This window comes from Caretta caretta, chromosome 1 (genome assembly GCF_965140235.1).
Source record: "Caretta caretta isolate rCarCar2 chromosome 1, rCarCar1.hap1, whole genome shotgun sequence".
In the NCBI taxonomy this organism is placed as follows: domain Eukaryota; kingdom Metazoa; phylum Chordata; order Testudines; family Cheloniidae; genus Caretta; species Caretta caretta.
The window spans coordinates 188,501,321-188,519,118 of record NC_134206.1 but is presented as its reverse complement, the minus strand read 5'-3'; the positions used below and the strand labels follow the sequence as shown (position 1 = coordinate 188,519,118).

At 42.0% G+C, this 17,798-nt stretch overlaps 1 protein-coding gene across 4 annotated transcripts in view; it reads right to left on the bottom strand.

The window, feature by feature from the left end:
* GABRR3 (gamma-aminobutyric acid type A receptor subunit rho3) overlaps positions 1–17,798 on the bottom strand; it is a 99,590-nt gene that overhangs the window by 9,743 nt on the left and 72,049 nt on the right. For all 4 annotated transcript variants that reach the window (XM_048869771.2, XM_048869789.2, XM_048869799.2 and 1 more), the window contains 4 exons: positions 11,269–11,492; positions 8,215–8,297; positions 5,129–5,269; positions 39–191 (listed from right to left, as the gene is read on the bottom strand). In XM_048869771.2, coding sequence (XP_048725728.1) covers positions 39–191; positions 5,129–5,269; positions 8,215–8,297; positions 11,269–11,492 — 601 coding nt within the window. The remainder of the gene's footprint in view (positions 1–38; positions 192–5,128; positions 5,270–8,214; positions 8,298–11,268; positions 11,493–17,798) is intronic.

Genomic DNA, 17,798 nt, shown 5'->3' with positions numbered 1-17,798 from the left:
CCTATCCCTCTCCAAGACTAGATCGCAAAAAGGTTTACCCAGTGATACCCTGGCAGGAACAGCTCTTCTGTCAATCCAAAATGAAACCCAGGACAGCATCACCATCAGCATAGCTGGGAAATAGGATTGTAACACAAAAAAGAAAATATGCCTTCTTAGGGCGAAGTTTATAAAAAGGCGGTTGTACCAACCTGTTGAAAGAAAGAGAGCACAGAAAAAAAGAGATCAATGTTTTCATAAATATAAGCACTCTTCTGACCAACCTCTGCTTTCCACTATGCTTGCCCTTACATTATATTTGTAGTCTAAGGAATAATAATTAAATAAATAGTAATCATGCCTTCATTTTATATAGTGACTTTTATCTCAAATTTCAGAGGAACAGCCGTGTTAGTCTGTATTCGCAAAAAGAAAAGGAGTACTTGTGGCACCTTAGAGACTAACCAATTTATTTGAGCATGAGCTTTCGTGAGCTACAGCTCACTTCATCAGATGTTTACCGTGGAAACTGCAGCAGACTTTATATACACACAGAGAATATGAAACAATACCTCCTCCCACCCCACTGTCCTGCTGGTAATAGCTTATCTAAAGTGATCAACAGGTGGGCCATTTCCTGGATTTGTGCTGGAAATGGCCCACCTGTTGATCACTTTAGATAAGCTATTACCAGCAGGACAGTGGGGTGGGAGGAGGTATTGTTTCATATTCTCTGTGTGTATATAAAGTCTGCTGCAGTTTCCACGGTAAACATCTGATGAAGTGAGCTGTAGCTCACGAAAGCTCATGCTCAAATAAATTGGTTAGTCTCTAAGGTGCCACAAGTACTCCTTTTCTTTTTATCTCAAAGTGCTTTACAAACTGTTATCTACCCACCACTGAAATGGAGCTATGTCTGGAGTGAAACAGCACAGCTGTTTAAAGATGCAGAAAAATACTACTTTACAGTTGAGGACAGAAAATGAAAAAAAAATTAAACTGAAACTTCTGGGAGAATACAGGGGAGGCAGCATATAAGTATCCAAAATGGAATTTGGCCAGGACAGTGAGACTGACATCCCTGATCCCATGAAAAGTGTCATGAGGTCATGCAAATGCTCAGAGTCGTTTTATGTTACAACAGTATGGTTCCTTTTCTAGCACCAGGCATGGATGCTAGTTTAGAACTGATTTCAGAGAGAAGAGTGCCACCAACTGAATTACCAGGGTGACATTCTGCAGCACTGGATGGTCCGGAGTTTAGAAAGACATGGTGGGTGAGGTAATATCTTTTATTGGACCATCTTCTGTTTAGTCATAGACAAAGGAGGGTTAATGGGGATTGTTGTAATAAGCCATAAATCCAGTGTCTTTATTAAGTCTGTGATATTTAATGTCTAACAAAGTTCTGAATGTTAGCCCCCAGGCTCATCTTTTACAGGTGTTGTGCAGATTTCCTTTGAGGATGAGAACTGATAGGTCGGACAAGGAGTGATTGTTTTGTGAAAAGTATTTGCCCACGGGTGACATGGCGTTTTTGTCTTCTATCATTTTTCTGTGTGAGCTCATTCAAGAGCATACCAATTATCTCATTTCACCCGCATTCCTGTTATGGGAGCATTTAGTGCACTGGTTGAGGTACCCCAAATGTTGTGATAGGCATGGGTAGGACCATGGATCTTGAAGGGTGTGTCGTGGGGGGTGCGGGTCATCTTAGCAGAGGCGATATGTCTGCAGGTTTTGCATCTTTTGTTATCGGAGGGTCCGGTGCTGCTTTGAGTTGGTCCTGGTCTGTAGGGTCCTGGTCTGTGGGGAGCTTGGTTCTGATGATGAGCTTAGGGAGGTTGGGGGGATGTTTGAAGGCCAGAAGTGGGGGTTCAGGAAAGATTTTTTTCAGGATGGGATCCCCATACGTAATTGTTTAAACCCATATGGGTTCCATTGCAGGGTGATAGGTGACAACTAGTAGTGTGCGGTTTTTTTTCCATATTGAAGCAGGTTCTCCTTTTTTCTATGACTGCAGAGGTGTTAATTTCCCACTTCACCTGGAATGGTCTCTTACAACACATTAACTCCTTATGCTAAACAGTCTGTCTCACCTTGTATTTAGCTGTGATACTCGAAGTATCTTTCCTAGACTCGAAGAAGAGCTCTGTGTAAACTCGAGAGCTTGTCTCTTTGACCAACGCAAGTTGGTCCAATAAAAGATGTTATTTCACCCATTTTGTCTCTCTAGTATCCTGGGACCAACACAGTTACAACAACACTAGGAACAACAGTGAATTTAGAGTACAGAGTGAGGTTAAAAGAAGACAGAAATGGCTGGAAAGCCAGAACCTGCCTTTGCAGTGAGAATATAGGCATGAATTAGATTGTAGTAGAACACTCGTGCCAGTTTAAAGAGCTTTTTTAGAAATTTATTACCTGATAATAACAATCCAATCTAAAATTAAACATAGCCTACACGGTTTCAGCCTGGGATAGAATTTTTATTTAAAAAAAAATAATTTCTTCAGAACTGTGGTCCAAACTGGTTCCTCCTTTGTGGAATCTCTAGGGAGGGGAAAGAGAGGCAGGAGAATTCTGAGAGCTTTATTTCATGGAGTTCCTTGCAAAATGTTCCTGAAATGGGGAGAATTTAGAGAATGGTGAAGTGAGGAAGGGATGAGGACTTCCAAACCTGTGGATGACAGGTATCTATCTACAGGAAAGGGCAACCCAGACCTGTGTAGGGAGGAGATGTCCAGGGGTATGTCTACACTGGAGGTGGGATCCAGGATCCAGCCTCCAAGCCCAGATGGACAGACTCACACTAGCAGGGCAGAAGCTAGTGTACTAAAAATAGTGTGGATGCTGCAGTTCGAATTCTCAATCCCAACTGACCTGCTAGGCTTGAGAGCCTGAGTGGCAGCCTGAGCTGCAACTTCCACACAGCTATTTTTAGCATGCTAGCTTGAGCCCTGCTAATGCAAATCTGTCTACCCAGGCTGAGAGGCTCACACCCCACTGCAGTGTATATGTACCCTATAGGAACAGCTTCTGTCTCTGTTCTGCAGTCCCCTGGGCCCTCCTGCCAGGAGGGTTCCTATCAGAGTCACACCACCATTTGTGTCCCCCTGCACTTACTCAGTAATGTTATTAGCTTAAGAGGAGCTGTTCTGCATTTAATAACCATCTTCCATGAGAAAGGAAAGGAAAGGAAGAAAGAAAATACAGCATCCTAGAGTAAGTTCCAGGCAAATCAAAGCAAACGTGCAGTTGTATTCTGACAAGTGACTACATGAAAACGGCACCATTTTACTCAACAGATTTGCTCCTTGTGTGTATTCAGTCATATCTCATTGATTTCAGTGACAAAAATACACCTTTCCTGCTTTTAATCATTTTGCCCTGCAGAGCCGGCACATCATAAATACTAAGTTAATATTAAGTTCCAATCAGTTAAACCTTTGCAAACTCACTGCAGACCAGGGGTTTGCATAGGTATCACTGATGGCCTGATCTAAAGGCAATGAAGTTACACAGGTGCCACTGAGGGCCTCATTTGTCCTGCAGAACTTTTATTAAATGATGAAGAGGAATAAGATGAAATGACCCAGCTTGACTTTCAGAGCCCAGCCTCACTGTGTGGTGCCAGCAGTTAGGGAAGAAACACTCAATCTTTCTCCTAGTAAAATGAGCACAATGACGAGGATATCAGTGAGGCGTAACAAACAAGGAGCTCCACACTGACATGCAGATGGACACTTTTCAGGTTAGAGATGCTCTTTAAGTCTGGAATTCTACCTTTAGCTTATACGGTTTTATGTCACTTTTTCATAAGAGCCAGAGCTAAGGATGAAGTGTCAGTGCAAACTGAATTTTTCCAAGTTTAGCTGGATGGCATCACAACCTCAATACTAGTTAAAAATATTGCTGAATTTAATAGTAGATATTAAAGTGCAAACATTGCAGTTTTAAATGAATGTCATCGAAAGGTGGAAAAAAAACTTTCCTGTAAATAAATCTATTTGCAGCTTTCCTGCATGTCTTAAAGTGTTTTATTAAGCTTTATGCACATCACCATACTACATGAAATCACTTCTACTCCATTAATAAGCTTTGATAATTGAGGAACAACATACTCACTGAAATGAACTGATTCACAGTAGATACTACAGCATACACACCATGCATATTATTTTAACCAGTTTTTTGAAGTACTGTGATTGTATTTAGGTACAGAAGTGTTTCAGTATTTAGGATCACATGCACAATATACAGAAGATAAAAAACAGCCGTGCATGAATTCATGACCATAATACTCTCAAAGGGTCCTGGACTCTTTTCAGGTTAAGAATAGAGCCAGAACCACAAGAGGAAATTAAGACCCATATTTTTGGGGCAGATATTTATATTGAAACAAGGTTGCACTGGGGTCTCCATAAATATTTTTATGACAGAGCGATTTTCCTCTGAAACTTTTTGTATAAACATGGAAAATTTAGTGAGCAATTAATGCTGAGTTAGAATAGTTGTTAGTGCTCTGAACATCTGTTCCTTGAGGTCAGCTGTGCTGTGGAGGCATCATGATTACTGGATTGTTTTCGCAACATTTCATAGCTAGCATTCAAAATTCATTACCCAGGCGCATAGAGCCATAAGATTTTGGAAAAAGAATAGATTTGGGGTTCTTTTTATGTGCCTGCTAGGTTTTGAGCCTTCAGGGTTCGTATTTTCAAGCTTTTTCTCTGCAACCAAGAAGGCTAGAAACTTACTTTAAAAAAAAAAAAAAGACGAAAGAAAGCTGAGATCCTCCCGTGATCACCTGGCTCCAGGAGCCTTAAGAAAAGTACCAAATAGTGCAAGAGCTGGCAACATGGCTACTGCTCTACATGCCCCCTTTCTACAGGCTCTATTTTAGATACTATGTGGCCCCTCAGTGTTATATAGACAGTGTGTTACACAGGTAACGTAATCCAAAAAACTGGGAGCCAGAGTGCCGACAGATCCATTGTAAGCAAATAGATGAGTCTGTTTATAATTCTAGGTTTTCGTAGTGGAAATGATAATGCTCATCATTATCTATTAATAGTAAAATAAAATGTAAAGTATATGCTGTACGGTTAAGCTAGGTGTTTATTTTCTAATGTCAACAAGCATAATATACCAGTACTGCTGTAGAAAGCTAGTCCACTAGAAGCACTGAACTCTTCAATGAAGAACTGGGAAAGGGAGATGTGCTCATCCGTGCTCAGTGACTCATTCCCGTGTTTCCAGTACAGCATTAGATCATCTTCATTATAAGCATCTAAGAAAAAATAAAAGCTAAATTACCAATTCTAGTAGGCTGAGGCTTCCACTTGATTCATCGGAGACAGCACCTTAACTCACTCTGGTTGGAAAAATTTCAATGAAACATTCTTGTGTCGGAATTTGCCGATTCATCGATACCTACATGTTTCAAAGGGATTATTCAATTTTGACAAAGTTCTGATGGGACCCAGCCAGAGTCATGATGGAATCCTGCCTTTCCTTCCAGCTCACCTACCTGGCTCCTCAACAGCACTGGGACCCTACAGCTTCCAGGATCTGCAGCTCTGGGGCAGCCCGGCCAGCAAACTGCCCCAGAGCTGGGACTTCCCTTTCACAGAGAATTTTGAAATTTTTGCTTTTCAATCCAAATCGGAATGAAACCCTATTTTTCAATATTGAAATTCTCTGCAAAATGGAATTCCCCTTCTCCCCCCAGCTCTACAGCTTCCTACAGACCACAGGGTCCTTGGTTAGCGGTGGGCAAACAAGGCTAGGTGAGATAAAAATTGTCCCTGTAAAATATAAACTATTTGACAGTGGCAAAACAAACAATTTTTTGAGGCTTGAAAAAGTTCAGTCAATTGATTCCTACATTCTCTCATTTGTGTGTGCCTTTGCCCTCTCTTTCTTCAGACTAGTCCGTAAAGCAGAAGTTTCACAATGTCACAAGAGGCCAAATTCTGAAGTCATTACTCAATTTTGCCTTGATCCTTACTCAGGTAAAATTCTCATCAAAGTCAACAAGTTTTTTGACTGAGCAAGGACTTCAGGATTTGGCCCAGGGTATTTCCAACCTAGCTGGAACCAGGAGCAAGCAAAAGTCTCACGAGAGTGGCTTTCTTTTGATAACCAAAGGAGTTCTGATACGTTTTGGTAATTACTTGAACTTTTGAGGCTTATCTGTAGTAAAATCTTTGCAGCAATTCTCCCAGCAGTGGTTTGGATTTGAATCTTGGCTATGGAAATGTACAAGATGCACAAAGTGAGCCCACACTTGGGATGGGGGAAACCTCTGCTAATTGCTGCTTAAGGGATTGATCCCATAACCACTCCATGTACAGAACTCCCATTGAAGTTAAGGTAATTCAACATGTTTAGCAGCTGCTGGATTGAACTCTAAGGGCCTGCTCCTACACCCACTGAAATCAATGGGAGGTTTGCCATTGATTTCAGCATGAGTAGATGCAATGCTGGTAGACTAGGTGCCAGCTCCTTCCAAGACCCCTGGGCCTTGCTGAACTCTGACAAATTCATAGCCGGGAACCAGTTAGTATTGTTAAAACAGATATTAGAGTTAAAAGAATGTGTTTAGACTTTATGAAATGCTGGTAGGAGGCTGTATGTATTACTCTTACTTATAATATCTGTATCCCATGTTACAGGGTAATATTTATGTGTTTGTTCTGTAACTATAAAAATGTTTGCAAAGACCAGGTCTACACTTAAAAGGATGTGCCGCTGTAGAGCTTTAATGAAGAGATGCGCTCTCATCGGCATAGTTAATCCACTCCCCCAAGATATAGTGCTGTCTACATAGGGGGTTAGGTTGGTATAACTGCTCCTCAGGAGTGTGGATTCTTCACACCCCGAAGTGACGTAGTTATACCGATATAGGTTTGTAATGTAGACCAGACCTAAGCCTGTAAACCCCCACAGTCAGGAGAGAAGCATTACCACATGGGAAATACTAGTTTACCACAAGAGGTGTCATCTCCTCCCCAACAAAAGAAGGCCTATAGACACCAGACACACCATTGTGGAACATCAGGGGTGATTGCTTCTCTGACAACCATGAAGAGGGTACGTGCACAAGCCCTTGTCCCATCACGGCTTGAATGCTGGGGGAAGGGAATAAAAATCCCTGTTAAGAAGAAATTATCATCATTATGCTGCTTAGAATTCAGAGAGAGCAATACTCCTAAGTATAAGCAAAAGATTCCCAAGAGGTTTAGTTTGGGTTAGCCCTAAAGGACATACTGAGCTTGTATATATAGCAGCTACTATTAGCTTTCGGAACCTAAGACTGTAACTCATTTGTGTGTGTGTTTGCCTTCTTTAACCTTGTAAATAACTCTCCGATTTCTTGTTCCTAGTTAATACACCTTTAGTTAGTTTATTACAGGATTAGCTACAAGAGTTGTCTTTTTGAGAGATCTAAGGTACAACTGACCTGGGGTAAGTGACTGCTCCTTTGGAACTGGGAATAACCTGAATATTATTGTGATTTTTAGTGTAAGGGACCATCTATCACAAAGGCAGGCATGCCTGGCTGGCAAAACCAAAATGTCCCAGGGGACTGTCTGTGACTCCATGTTAAGGTTGTTACAGAGCTTAAGGAGTTCACACTTGATACTTGGTTGGTGAACTCTAATTACAGAATGCCAATTTGGGGTTTGTGCTCTGCTTCTTCATAGTCTGCCCTGAGGTTGGTACCCATGTTCGTGAGCCAGTTCAGGCCTAAATCAGCTCTAATGTCTGGCTACCATTATCAGGCATAACACTGGGTGCTTGTTCCATGGAGACTGCAGTTTGTATGGTTTTTACTAATCACCAGGAGAACAAGATCTAGAAGCCTTTGTATTCTGTTGTTATTCACAGATACTTGCAGATCACTTTTAAAAATGAATTATGCTGAAGGAAAAATGACTCCATCTTTCAATGTACTATTCTCCATGCCTAAGAAGTAGGAAGGAACATCTTTACCTTTATTGTTTTCCAAAAATGTTCAGTATTCTGTGTGTGTGTGTGTGGGGGGGGGGTTACTCCCAAAAGTCCCCAGAAAGGCCAGTCTTCTGTATGTGTAGACTGAAAGGCTGAGGTCACATGTCTTCCAAAGTAGAAAGGCATCTAGCAAGGGGGAACTACTATGACAAAAATGAAGTGTGGGTAAGGACACACATATAATGAATATATATGGTACCATGATTGAGTCAAACTTACAACTTTCCAGTTCTAAAGAGCAGTTCTGAGTGTCCAGAGGGAATCGGCTGAAATCCATAAAACACATGGAAGAAACTGTAATCCTACAATAAGGACCAGAAAACAATTGTTGAAGGTAATTTTCACTATTCCTAAGAGGAATTTGTGACTTTGTAGACAACTTATTGTGGACCCTGGGGTCACTGTGGGGTTTCAAAAGTTTTCTGATCTTTGCCATTTTGAATTACGTATTCTAAAATATCTTTTTTGATTTAAAGGTAAATCCAAACCAGTGGGAGACTTTTTTTTTTTAAATAGAATTTTCTTATTACTGTTTCACCCCCAATTTTTAATCTCTCCACTGGCTGGCTCCCCATTTTCGACCATAGAAAGTTAATGTTGCTTGCTGTCACTTTTTGAATTCTTCATAGTTATACTTCAAAATTTACACTTTAACAGGATCAACAGGGGGAAGTTCAGAATTCTGGCTGCTATTATTTCCAGTCTTTCTGACTCCAGAGCCAAGGAGCCATCAGTGCAGAGGATATTCTTCTGGAGGGTAATTTCACAACTAGAAAGGCTATAAAATACAATTTCATAAAAAGATAAACCCTGATTTTCAAGCTCCACCCACTCACACTGGGGACTTCACATAGAAAAGTGCTTAACACTTTTTATGCATGAATGTTTGAAAATCATTCTAAAAAATGTAGGAAAATCCAAGCAAAGATGTTAATTCTGTCATTCCATCTGCTTTTCCATGAATGTGTGGAGGATCAGTGTCCCTGACATTCTAGCCAATAAACCTAAATAAAAGGTTAGAGGCAGCAGTTCATATATAAATACTGTTTATAGTTCTAGTTATTGCTAAATTTCCCTGTGCTGTCACAGCCTGCTTGACATTTTGCTTTGATCTTCCAGAGACAAACCCAAATTGAATTTTACTGTGCTTATAATTGAATTTCAATGACTAATGGCTGGTAACTGCATTGTGGATGGATGTTTACAAGTGTAGGAATTTATGTGATTGAAATAAGGCTTTGAAGTTGACACTTTAAAATAATGTATAAAATTTGTACCTCTGTGGGTGCAGTTGTTTCAGTCTATGTAGCTGCAGAAGATTCAATAAACCAGCAGCTGTATATTGACTGATTGATAGAATGAAGATAAGATTATCAAGAATTTTTTTTAAAAAACATGAAATCCTAGATTCTGGACGTTTTAGATAAATCTGTGGACTATGCACATTTTCCACAAATAAGGATTTGGATTACATCCTAACCTAGGATGTGATATCAAAAGATGCTTTTTATGAACATATGATTCTTTAAGAAGACAGGCATTAATATAGCAAAGACTATAGACACACTGTATGACCTTAATCATTATAAAGCTTTTCAAAACCAAAGAATGTTTCCTTTGATCGATTTCACACAAGGAAATATACTGCACTAAATTGAAAGCAGACAGTCTCCTAACGGACTTTGTGATTGGCAGACATAAAAATCTTGCAATCTGTTTAAACATTATGTGTGTGTGTCTGTGTGTGCACGCATGCATATACATATATTTGACTACTACTCTCCAGACAAATAACTGAAATGCTTGGGGAGATCTCAGAACTATTGGTGTCAGGTAGCGGGGGAAGTAATAATCGCTGTGCCTCTAAATTTATTCTGTGGCCTATATTTACTCTGTGGCCTATGTTATACGGGAGGTTAGATAGACAGTTGCAATGGTCCTTTCTGGTGTAGGAATCTATTAAATTTCATCTCTATGCAGAGGGCCAATACAAGGCCTATGCACTATTTAAGTCCAGATTAAATGGGATTTATGTAGTTCACAGGCCCCTGCGCTGGGGAAAATTTCATCCATTAAGATCATCTCTGCGAGTCATACAATGTACATAAGACTCCTCAATAAAAAATAAACGATACATTGCAGATAATAAGGGGAAGTTTAATGATGCAGCTATTGTCTAAAACATTACCAATTTCTTGTAGGGAAATTAGGGCTTCTTTAACAATTTTAAGTGCTGCACAGTTGATATCAACTCCAATAATCTGCTCTGACTGTTTGTGTGGAACTCCTATTGATATTGTGGCAATGCTGTGCATGTACCATGGAGAGAAGATTTCAGGGCTGACATCATTAATGCAGAGCCAAGGGGAGAATTTTGTTCTCTGTTAGCAATTTCTGACTTTATTACAATCACTGGACAGAAATGCACAAGAAGTACTGCAATATTAATATAGCCATTGACATTCATGGTAGTATACAGTGTTGCTCTCAGGATATGGGACACACGAGGTGGGTGAAGTAATATCTTTTACTGGACCAACTTCTGTTGGTAAAAAGGACAAGCTTTCAAAGGTCTGAAGAGCTCTGTGGAGCTCGAAAGCTGATCTCTTTCACCAACAGAAGTTGGTCCAGTAAAAGATATTATCTCACCCACCTTGTCTCTCTCATTAACAGTAGTAGTTTTTTAATAGTAGCAATCTCTTATATCTGATGTCTTTACGTATAAATTTTTAAAAAATGAACAAGATGTAAACATTCCCACCATCCCACCACACAAACTACAGAAAATGTTTAACAGGGGAATGAAAGGAAATTTTATAAGCTGTAATGTCAATTCTGGATTTATTTTCATAGTGGTAAACTAGGAATTTCAAATACTTGGAAAATCACGTTAGCTGACACAGAGCTTGTCTTAGGTATTGACAAACAGGTAGTCACCAGTTCCTAGGGTCACCTTAGTGAAAACAGGGATTAATGCCGATCCACATCTCTGAATCTTGAGGAGTTGTTTAAGGTCCCTTATTTCCTTATTTGGAAAGGACCAATGTGACTTTTCGTCAGCCCTGAGCTGCCACCTTATACACAACAGAACCTGTGACAACCCCAACATATTGGGCAGATAAAAAAATAAACCACTTTGAAAACTCCATATTTAACCACAAGGATTTCAGATAATTTCTCAGTTCGACAACTTCTGAGCTTGCTCTGCTCAGGCAGGAGGCAATCCTGTAGCATTTTGCTGCTGATAGTTATAGGGGGGATAACTGTCCTTACCTTAGGCTGAAGAGTACATTGCCATCAGGGTACACTCGGAGCATTATATTCTCCATAGTTGTATCATGGATGAAAGATCTTTTGGAATGGACAAAAAATACATCAGGTACCCAGATCTTTTTGATCAGTCTTCCATCAAAGGTCATGCTTCTGTTTTTGGTACTAGGAAATGAAAGCCTCTCATCCTTCCAGTAATGTCTGAGGTATAAGGTCATCGTGAAGTCCTTTGCATAAAGAAAATTAAGAGGAAGAGATGTGTGTGTGTTTTCCTGGTTCTGAATACAGCAATAATAACCAGTACACCTAATCAAAACTTGATGACTTTGAACTACTTCTGCTCTGGGTTTCAGGAGCAGACTTCTCAAACCAGAGAGAGCCAAACCAAAGCCATGCAGTGAGAGCACAACACAGATGGAAGATATTTTGAGATGTCTGCTGTTTGCCCCGGTTAGGTGGTACTTACAGTTCAGCCAACAAAGGGCCTGATTTTGAAGCCCATACTTCTTTCTTACACAAACAAAACTACCACTGATTTCAATGGGCTGTTGGATTGGGCCCAAAGTATAAAACAGTCCCCAAAAGAAAATAGCATTTTAGTAAGTAGGATAAAAGCAACTGAAATTGCTCTACAGCCCTTCCACTGAACTTTTTGCTGTTTTCTCTTGATGTCACATTAACGCCTCATTTTTATCATCTGCAGCCAATAAATGAGTTCGTATTATCTAAAATATACAAGAACAAATTCTGATTTCAAGTTAACCCAGTAGATTTACATGAATGTTACACCAGATTTGCACCACGGTAACTAAAATCAAAATTTGACTCAAAAATGTAACCTATTGGCACCTGGACCCTGAATAACATATTAGAACTCACAATAAATGAATGGATTTGTGTACACATACTATTACAGGTGAGGCTGGCAGCACCACCTATTATTAATGTGGCCCAACATTTCCCTTATAAGTACCTGTGTGTGTCCTATAACTTAGCCAAACTTCAGCTGAAATTGAGTCTCTGCCTCAAAATGAATTTTTTTTTTTTTTGTGGAGAACTTTAGCCAACATTATTTCCAAGGCTAAGGAAAAATATGTTATTTTGCAATGTTAATTTTTTTTCTATGAAAAGCTTCAGTACCCCCTTTCTTTGGAGAATTTGAAATATGGCAAGGGGTGGCCTTTGTGTCAGGGATGTGTCTTTGGCCGTTCCTTTAAAAATCTACCCAAATTTGGCCAAATTATAAGACTTTGAAAAATGTCAGTTTGCACATGCTAAGCAGAGACATCTTAGATTTTGAGCAGCTAAATTTCCGGAAGATTCCATGTGCCCTGAGCGCCCCCCATCCCTTCACAGTTCTTACGTGTGAGGAGACTACATGTGCACCATCCCCACAGAGTAACTGAGCATCATCCAGACAGGGTTGTTGGGAACACTGGGGCATGGCCACTAGGTAACTCGAGGGGATGGAAGACCACGAGTGTCGATGAAGCCCCCTCGCACTAGGCCCCGGTGTCCTTGGCCCCCCTCCTCCTGCCTGGAGGCACTCGCAGCAGCTCTGCGTGCTAGGCCCAAGTGTCCTTGGCCCCCCCCGCCTGGAGGCACACACAGCAGTTATGCTGAGAATCTGCAACAGTATGTTGCAGAGTCAGACTGCCTGAAACTAAGCAAGGCCAAACAGGGGAGATATGGAAGAACAATGCTGAATAAAGCAGCTTTATGTATAGTTTAACAAATGATACAGAGAATCAGGGAACTAGCTGGGAACTGGATTGGCTGGCTATATGGATACTTGGAGCAGCTTGCTATTGGATAAGTATGCTGGGAAAAAGGATGTATAAAAGCCTGTGTAACTTCCTGCTCTGTGGTACAGGATTTGAGATTCAAATCTCCCTGTACCTTTTTGAAGCTTCAAATAAACTTTTCTGCTTCTCCACCCCGTTGTGATTATTGGGTGTAGCACACCGGGTAACGAACCAACTCAAGCTGTTGTTCAGCCTCTCGGCACTGGGTGCCGGCAACAGGGTGAAGTGGACTTACCCTGTAAAGGCAGCTCCAGGCCAGAGTGGGGCTGAGCACCTGAACTGAGAGCAGGGGGCCTGTTCTACTGTGCTCTCAATGACCCCACATGCTGACACTCAAACAGTATGGAGGAAGCGGCCACTTGAGTCAAATGGAGAGGGGACAAAAGCCAAACCTGGAGAGCTGGAGGAGAAGTCGGGGGAGTAGATTAGGACCAGAGGCTGGCAAGTGTGGGGAGGGAAACTAGGAGTAGGAGCTGTGGAGGAAACAGGGGGAGGGGCTGGAAGCCAGTGGGAGTGGAGAGGCTGCAATTGTATGAGGAGCTGTGGAAACTGAGACTGGCAGGGCAAAGAGACTGAAACTGGGAATCAGTGGATGAGGAAAAGGAGGTGGAGCGTGTGTGGAGACAGATCTGACAAGAAGCCAGGATCCAAGGGAGAAGAACTGAGACTAGTTAGGAAAAGAGACTCAGACAAGGAGGCAGGGGAGGCAGGGACACTGAGACTGGAGGATAACTCTGGGAAGAGAGATTTGGGGGAAAGGGGCATTTGAAAGCAGGGAGTAGAGAGACAGATCAGGGTGTGTGGGGGACTGAGATTGGCTGGGAAAGGAGCCTGTGGACAAGGAGCCAGGGGACTGGGAATGGCTGGCAAGAAGACTGGGAGTGGGAGCTAGGAGGAGATTGGTATGAGGAGTCCAAAGGAGTGAGACTAGGATTTGCTGGGCAAGGAGACTAGAATGAGAAGCCTGAGGAACAGAATCTGGGATTGGCTAGGTGAGGAGAATGGGACTAGGACAAGGAGCTGGGGGTGGGGAAGAGATGGGACTGGGACAGGTTGGAAGGGATGGGGCAGAAGTGGCCACACTTGGAGGAAATGAGCAGAAGAGTCTGTCCCCCACTGGAACACACTCCTCCTCCACAGCCTAGAATGGAAACCAAGATACCCGAGTCTCACCATTTTTCTGTTGCAGAAAATATCTGTGAAACCCACTGGCAAAGCCGGGGTCTCATTCTCTTCTACTGCTGATCCACACAGAGGATAGCAACACGCTACTGCTATCAGTTATTCTATTAGCTCAAGTGGCAAACGTCTGTGCAGTGGATCTAGAGCAGTGGATCTCAAACTTTTGTACTGGTGACCCCTTTCACACAGCAAGCCTCTGAGTGTGACCCCCCCTTATAAATTAAAAACACTTTTTTCTATATTTAACACCATTATTAATGCTGGATGCAAAGCAGGGCTTGGGGTGGCGGCTGACAGCTCGTGACCCGCTGTGTAAAAACCTCACGACCCCCCCCACCCCCAGTTTGAGAACCCCTGATCTAAAGGTTCCAACCCTGCTGATGAACCATGTGGGTGTCAATAGGATACCACATGATGGAATTTCTGGTTTTTTTCAGTTTGCTTTTTTTAAAAGCCTAGGAAATTATACACACACAGACTATGCTTAAAGAACGTTATTAAGACTGAAAATGGTCAAATTATAGGTCCTATTGACTTCAGCTGCAGATGTGAGTGCTCAGCACTTGTTCATATTAGACCCTGTGAAAATGAAGGGGGCGAGGGTAGCTCCCTTTTATGGACACCCACCCAGCCAGCAGTTATAAAATCCCTCTTAGTAGCTATTCTCTAATTGCTCTACCTATAAAAGGTTAAAAAGTCTCACTGCTATCCATAGGTAAAAGGAAGTGAGTGGGCACCTGGCCAAAAAAGCCAATGGGAAGGCTAGAACTTTTTAAAATTGAAATAAGACCCCCCTTTTGTCTGTCTGTTGTTGTTCTCGGGGAGAGGCAGACAGGGAGCAGTTACGCTGTGAGAAGCTTGGGCCAGGTATGAAAAATCATCAGTATCATACCTAGAAACTACTAATCTAAACCCCCAGATATGTAAGTAGATCAGGAAATGTCTAGGAAGACGCTATGACATTTATCCCTTTTATTTCTTTCCGACTTGTGGATTCCTCTGTGCTAACCCCAGGTGCTTTTGTTTTGCTTGTAACCTTTAAGCTGGACCTCAAGAGAGCTATTCTTGATGCTTAATCCTTGTAGGGTTTTTTTTAATATAGCAAAAACCTAAGTTCCCAGATGTATTTTCTTCTTTTTTTATTAATAAAATTTACCTTTTTAAGAACAAAATTGGATTTTTGTGTCTTAAGAGGTTTGTGCACCTGTTGTTTAATTAGCTGGTGGCAACAGCTGATTTCCTTTTTTTTTTCCCCCTCAGCTCTTCTCCGGAGTGGGGATGAAAGGGCTTGAGGGAACCCCACAGGAAGGAATTTCCAAGTGCACCCTCCTGGGTTCTCAAAGGGGTTTTGCACTTGGGTGGTGACAGCATCTACCAACCCAAGGTCAGAGAAAAGCTGTAACCTTGGGAGTTTAATATAAGCCTGGAGTGGCCAGTATTAATTGTTAAACTCCTTGAGGGCCCCCACCTTCTGTACTCGAAGTGCCACAGTAGGGAATTAGCCTTAACAGACCCCAGGGTCTCAAGCAAGGCACTGAGAAAATGAGGAATACAAAATTAGTGACCATCTGTGAAAAGTCTGGTTTAAGTGAATTGCCCAATATTACATATGCAGAGATAAAATCCATTTCTCCAGGGAACATTCAAACTGCCATAACCATCAGAACATCCTTTCTCTTCCTACAGTCCCCTGCCTCATTCAACACGCATCTTTCAGCTTCTGCAACAAATAAGACAACGGTACTACAGACAACAGTCTTCTTCGTTACACAACCCTGAGCCATCTCCAGAGCAGGTCCATCTTGTGCACTGAATGAGGCATGGGTCCTGTGGGGAAAAAAATAGCATGTGATCATGTAATTAAAGATAGTATCTATCATCATGCATATACACAAGGGGCCCAAAGTACGGTTCCATTTTTAAAAATATCTCTCTCACACCAGTGTTGGTGTACGGAGTGCAAACCGGTGTCTTCCATTCCTCTCTCTCATTTACTGCTGCTTCCATTTGCTCTATGGAGTTGACATCAACTCTTTTGCCCTCCTTGCTAAGAGTTCTTAAGATTTCTCTTGGGCATCCTCGCTTCCTCATACCAATTGGTTTCCATGTGACAGCTACAGAGGGAGTCTGTGTACTGGCACCCAGAATACATACACTGAATATGTCCAGTGTTTCCTTCTGATGCTGGTAAAAACAACCTGCTGATTTCTCAGATCTCTTGGTTGGTTATGAATAAGGCTACATTTTAGTCATGGGTATTTTTAGTAAAAGTCATGGACATGTCATAGGCAGTAAACAAAAATTCACGGCCTATGACCTGTCCATGACTTGTACTATATACCCCGACTAAATGTTGGGGGTGGGTGGAGATAACCTAGGGGTGCCATGGGTGATTGTGGGGGGCACTGCGGGTGCTTGGGGGGTGTGTCAAGCCAGGGATGCTGCGGGTGGGCAGTCCAGGGGATGCCACATGTGCTCAAGGGGCGAGCAGCCCAGGACCCACGCTGGTGCTGGGGGCGGGGCTGGCAGGCTCCCTACCCAGCTCCTCGTGGCTCCCCCCAGTCTGCCCACCCGCAGAATCCCTGACCTGACCCACCCTGAGCACCCACGGAGCCCCCCGTGGCTTCAGGGATATCATTCAGTAGCACAATATCATCTGCAAAATCAAGATCTTCTAGCCATTTACCATCTATCCTGCCATTTGTGTTGCTAACAGACTTCTTCATTATCCGGTCTATGGCAATGCCAAACAACAGTGAAGATGAAATGCAGCCGTTTCACACCAGTGTCTACACTGAACCACACTGTTGTCTGGTTGTTCACTCTTACAGAGCACTTTGCATCTCTGTACGAGGCCTTGATGATGTTGACAACTTTAGCTGGGCTTTTGTCAGACTAAAGAGAATTCCACAATGTACGTCAGTGCACACTGTCAAATACTCTTTGAAAATCAATTAAATTAATGAAGATGGGAGCTTGCCAGTCTATCCATTCTTCTATGATGACCCTTTAGTGCGAATATCTGATCTACACGATATCTCTTGGACCTGAATCCAGCCTGTTCTTCTCTAAGCTTTGCATCCACTGCCTCTTTCATCCTTTGTGGTATCATGCTGCAGAATGCTTTCCCTGCAACAGAGAGTAATATAACTCCTCTCCAGTCGTTACAGTCAATAAGATCACTCTTTCTGGGTATTCCGACAATGATTTCATGCTCAGGAGGTGGTCTTTTTTCCTCAAACTTCATTGAACAGCTCTGTCAATTTCCTTAGGATGGTGGTATCAAGTACTTTTAGCATTTTTGCTATTTGTTACAGCCACTTTGGGGGTTCTTTTCAGGTTTTTGATTGTAGCCTGTACTTCTGATATCTCTGTTGGACATATATTAATGTCAAGTTGATCAGATTCCCATGTTCCATCAAAGTCTGTTGCTGAGGTGGAACGGGGTCTGCTGAGGACTTCTAAGAAATGCTCTGCCCATCGGTTTTTTGTTCTATCTCAGTTGTAAGCATTTTTCTATTTTTGCTTTTTACTGATCCATGTCCT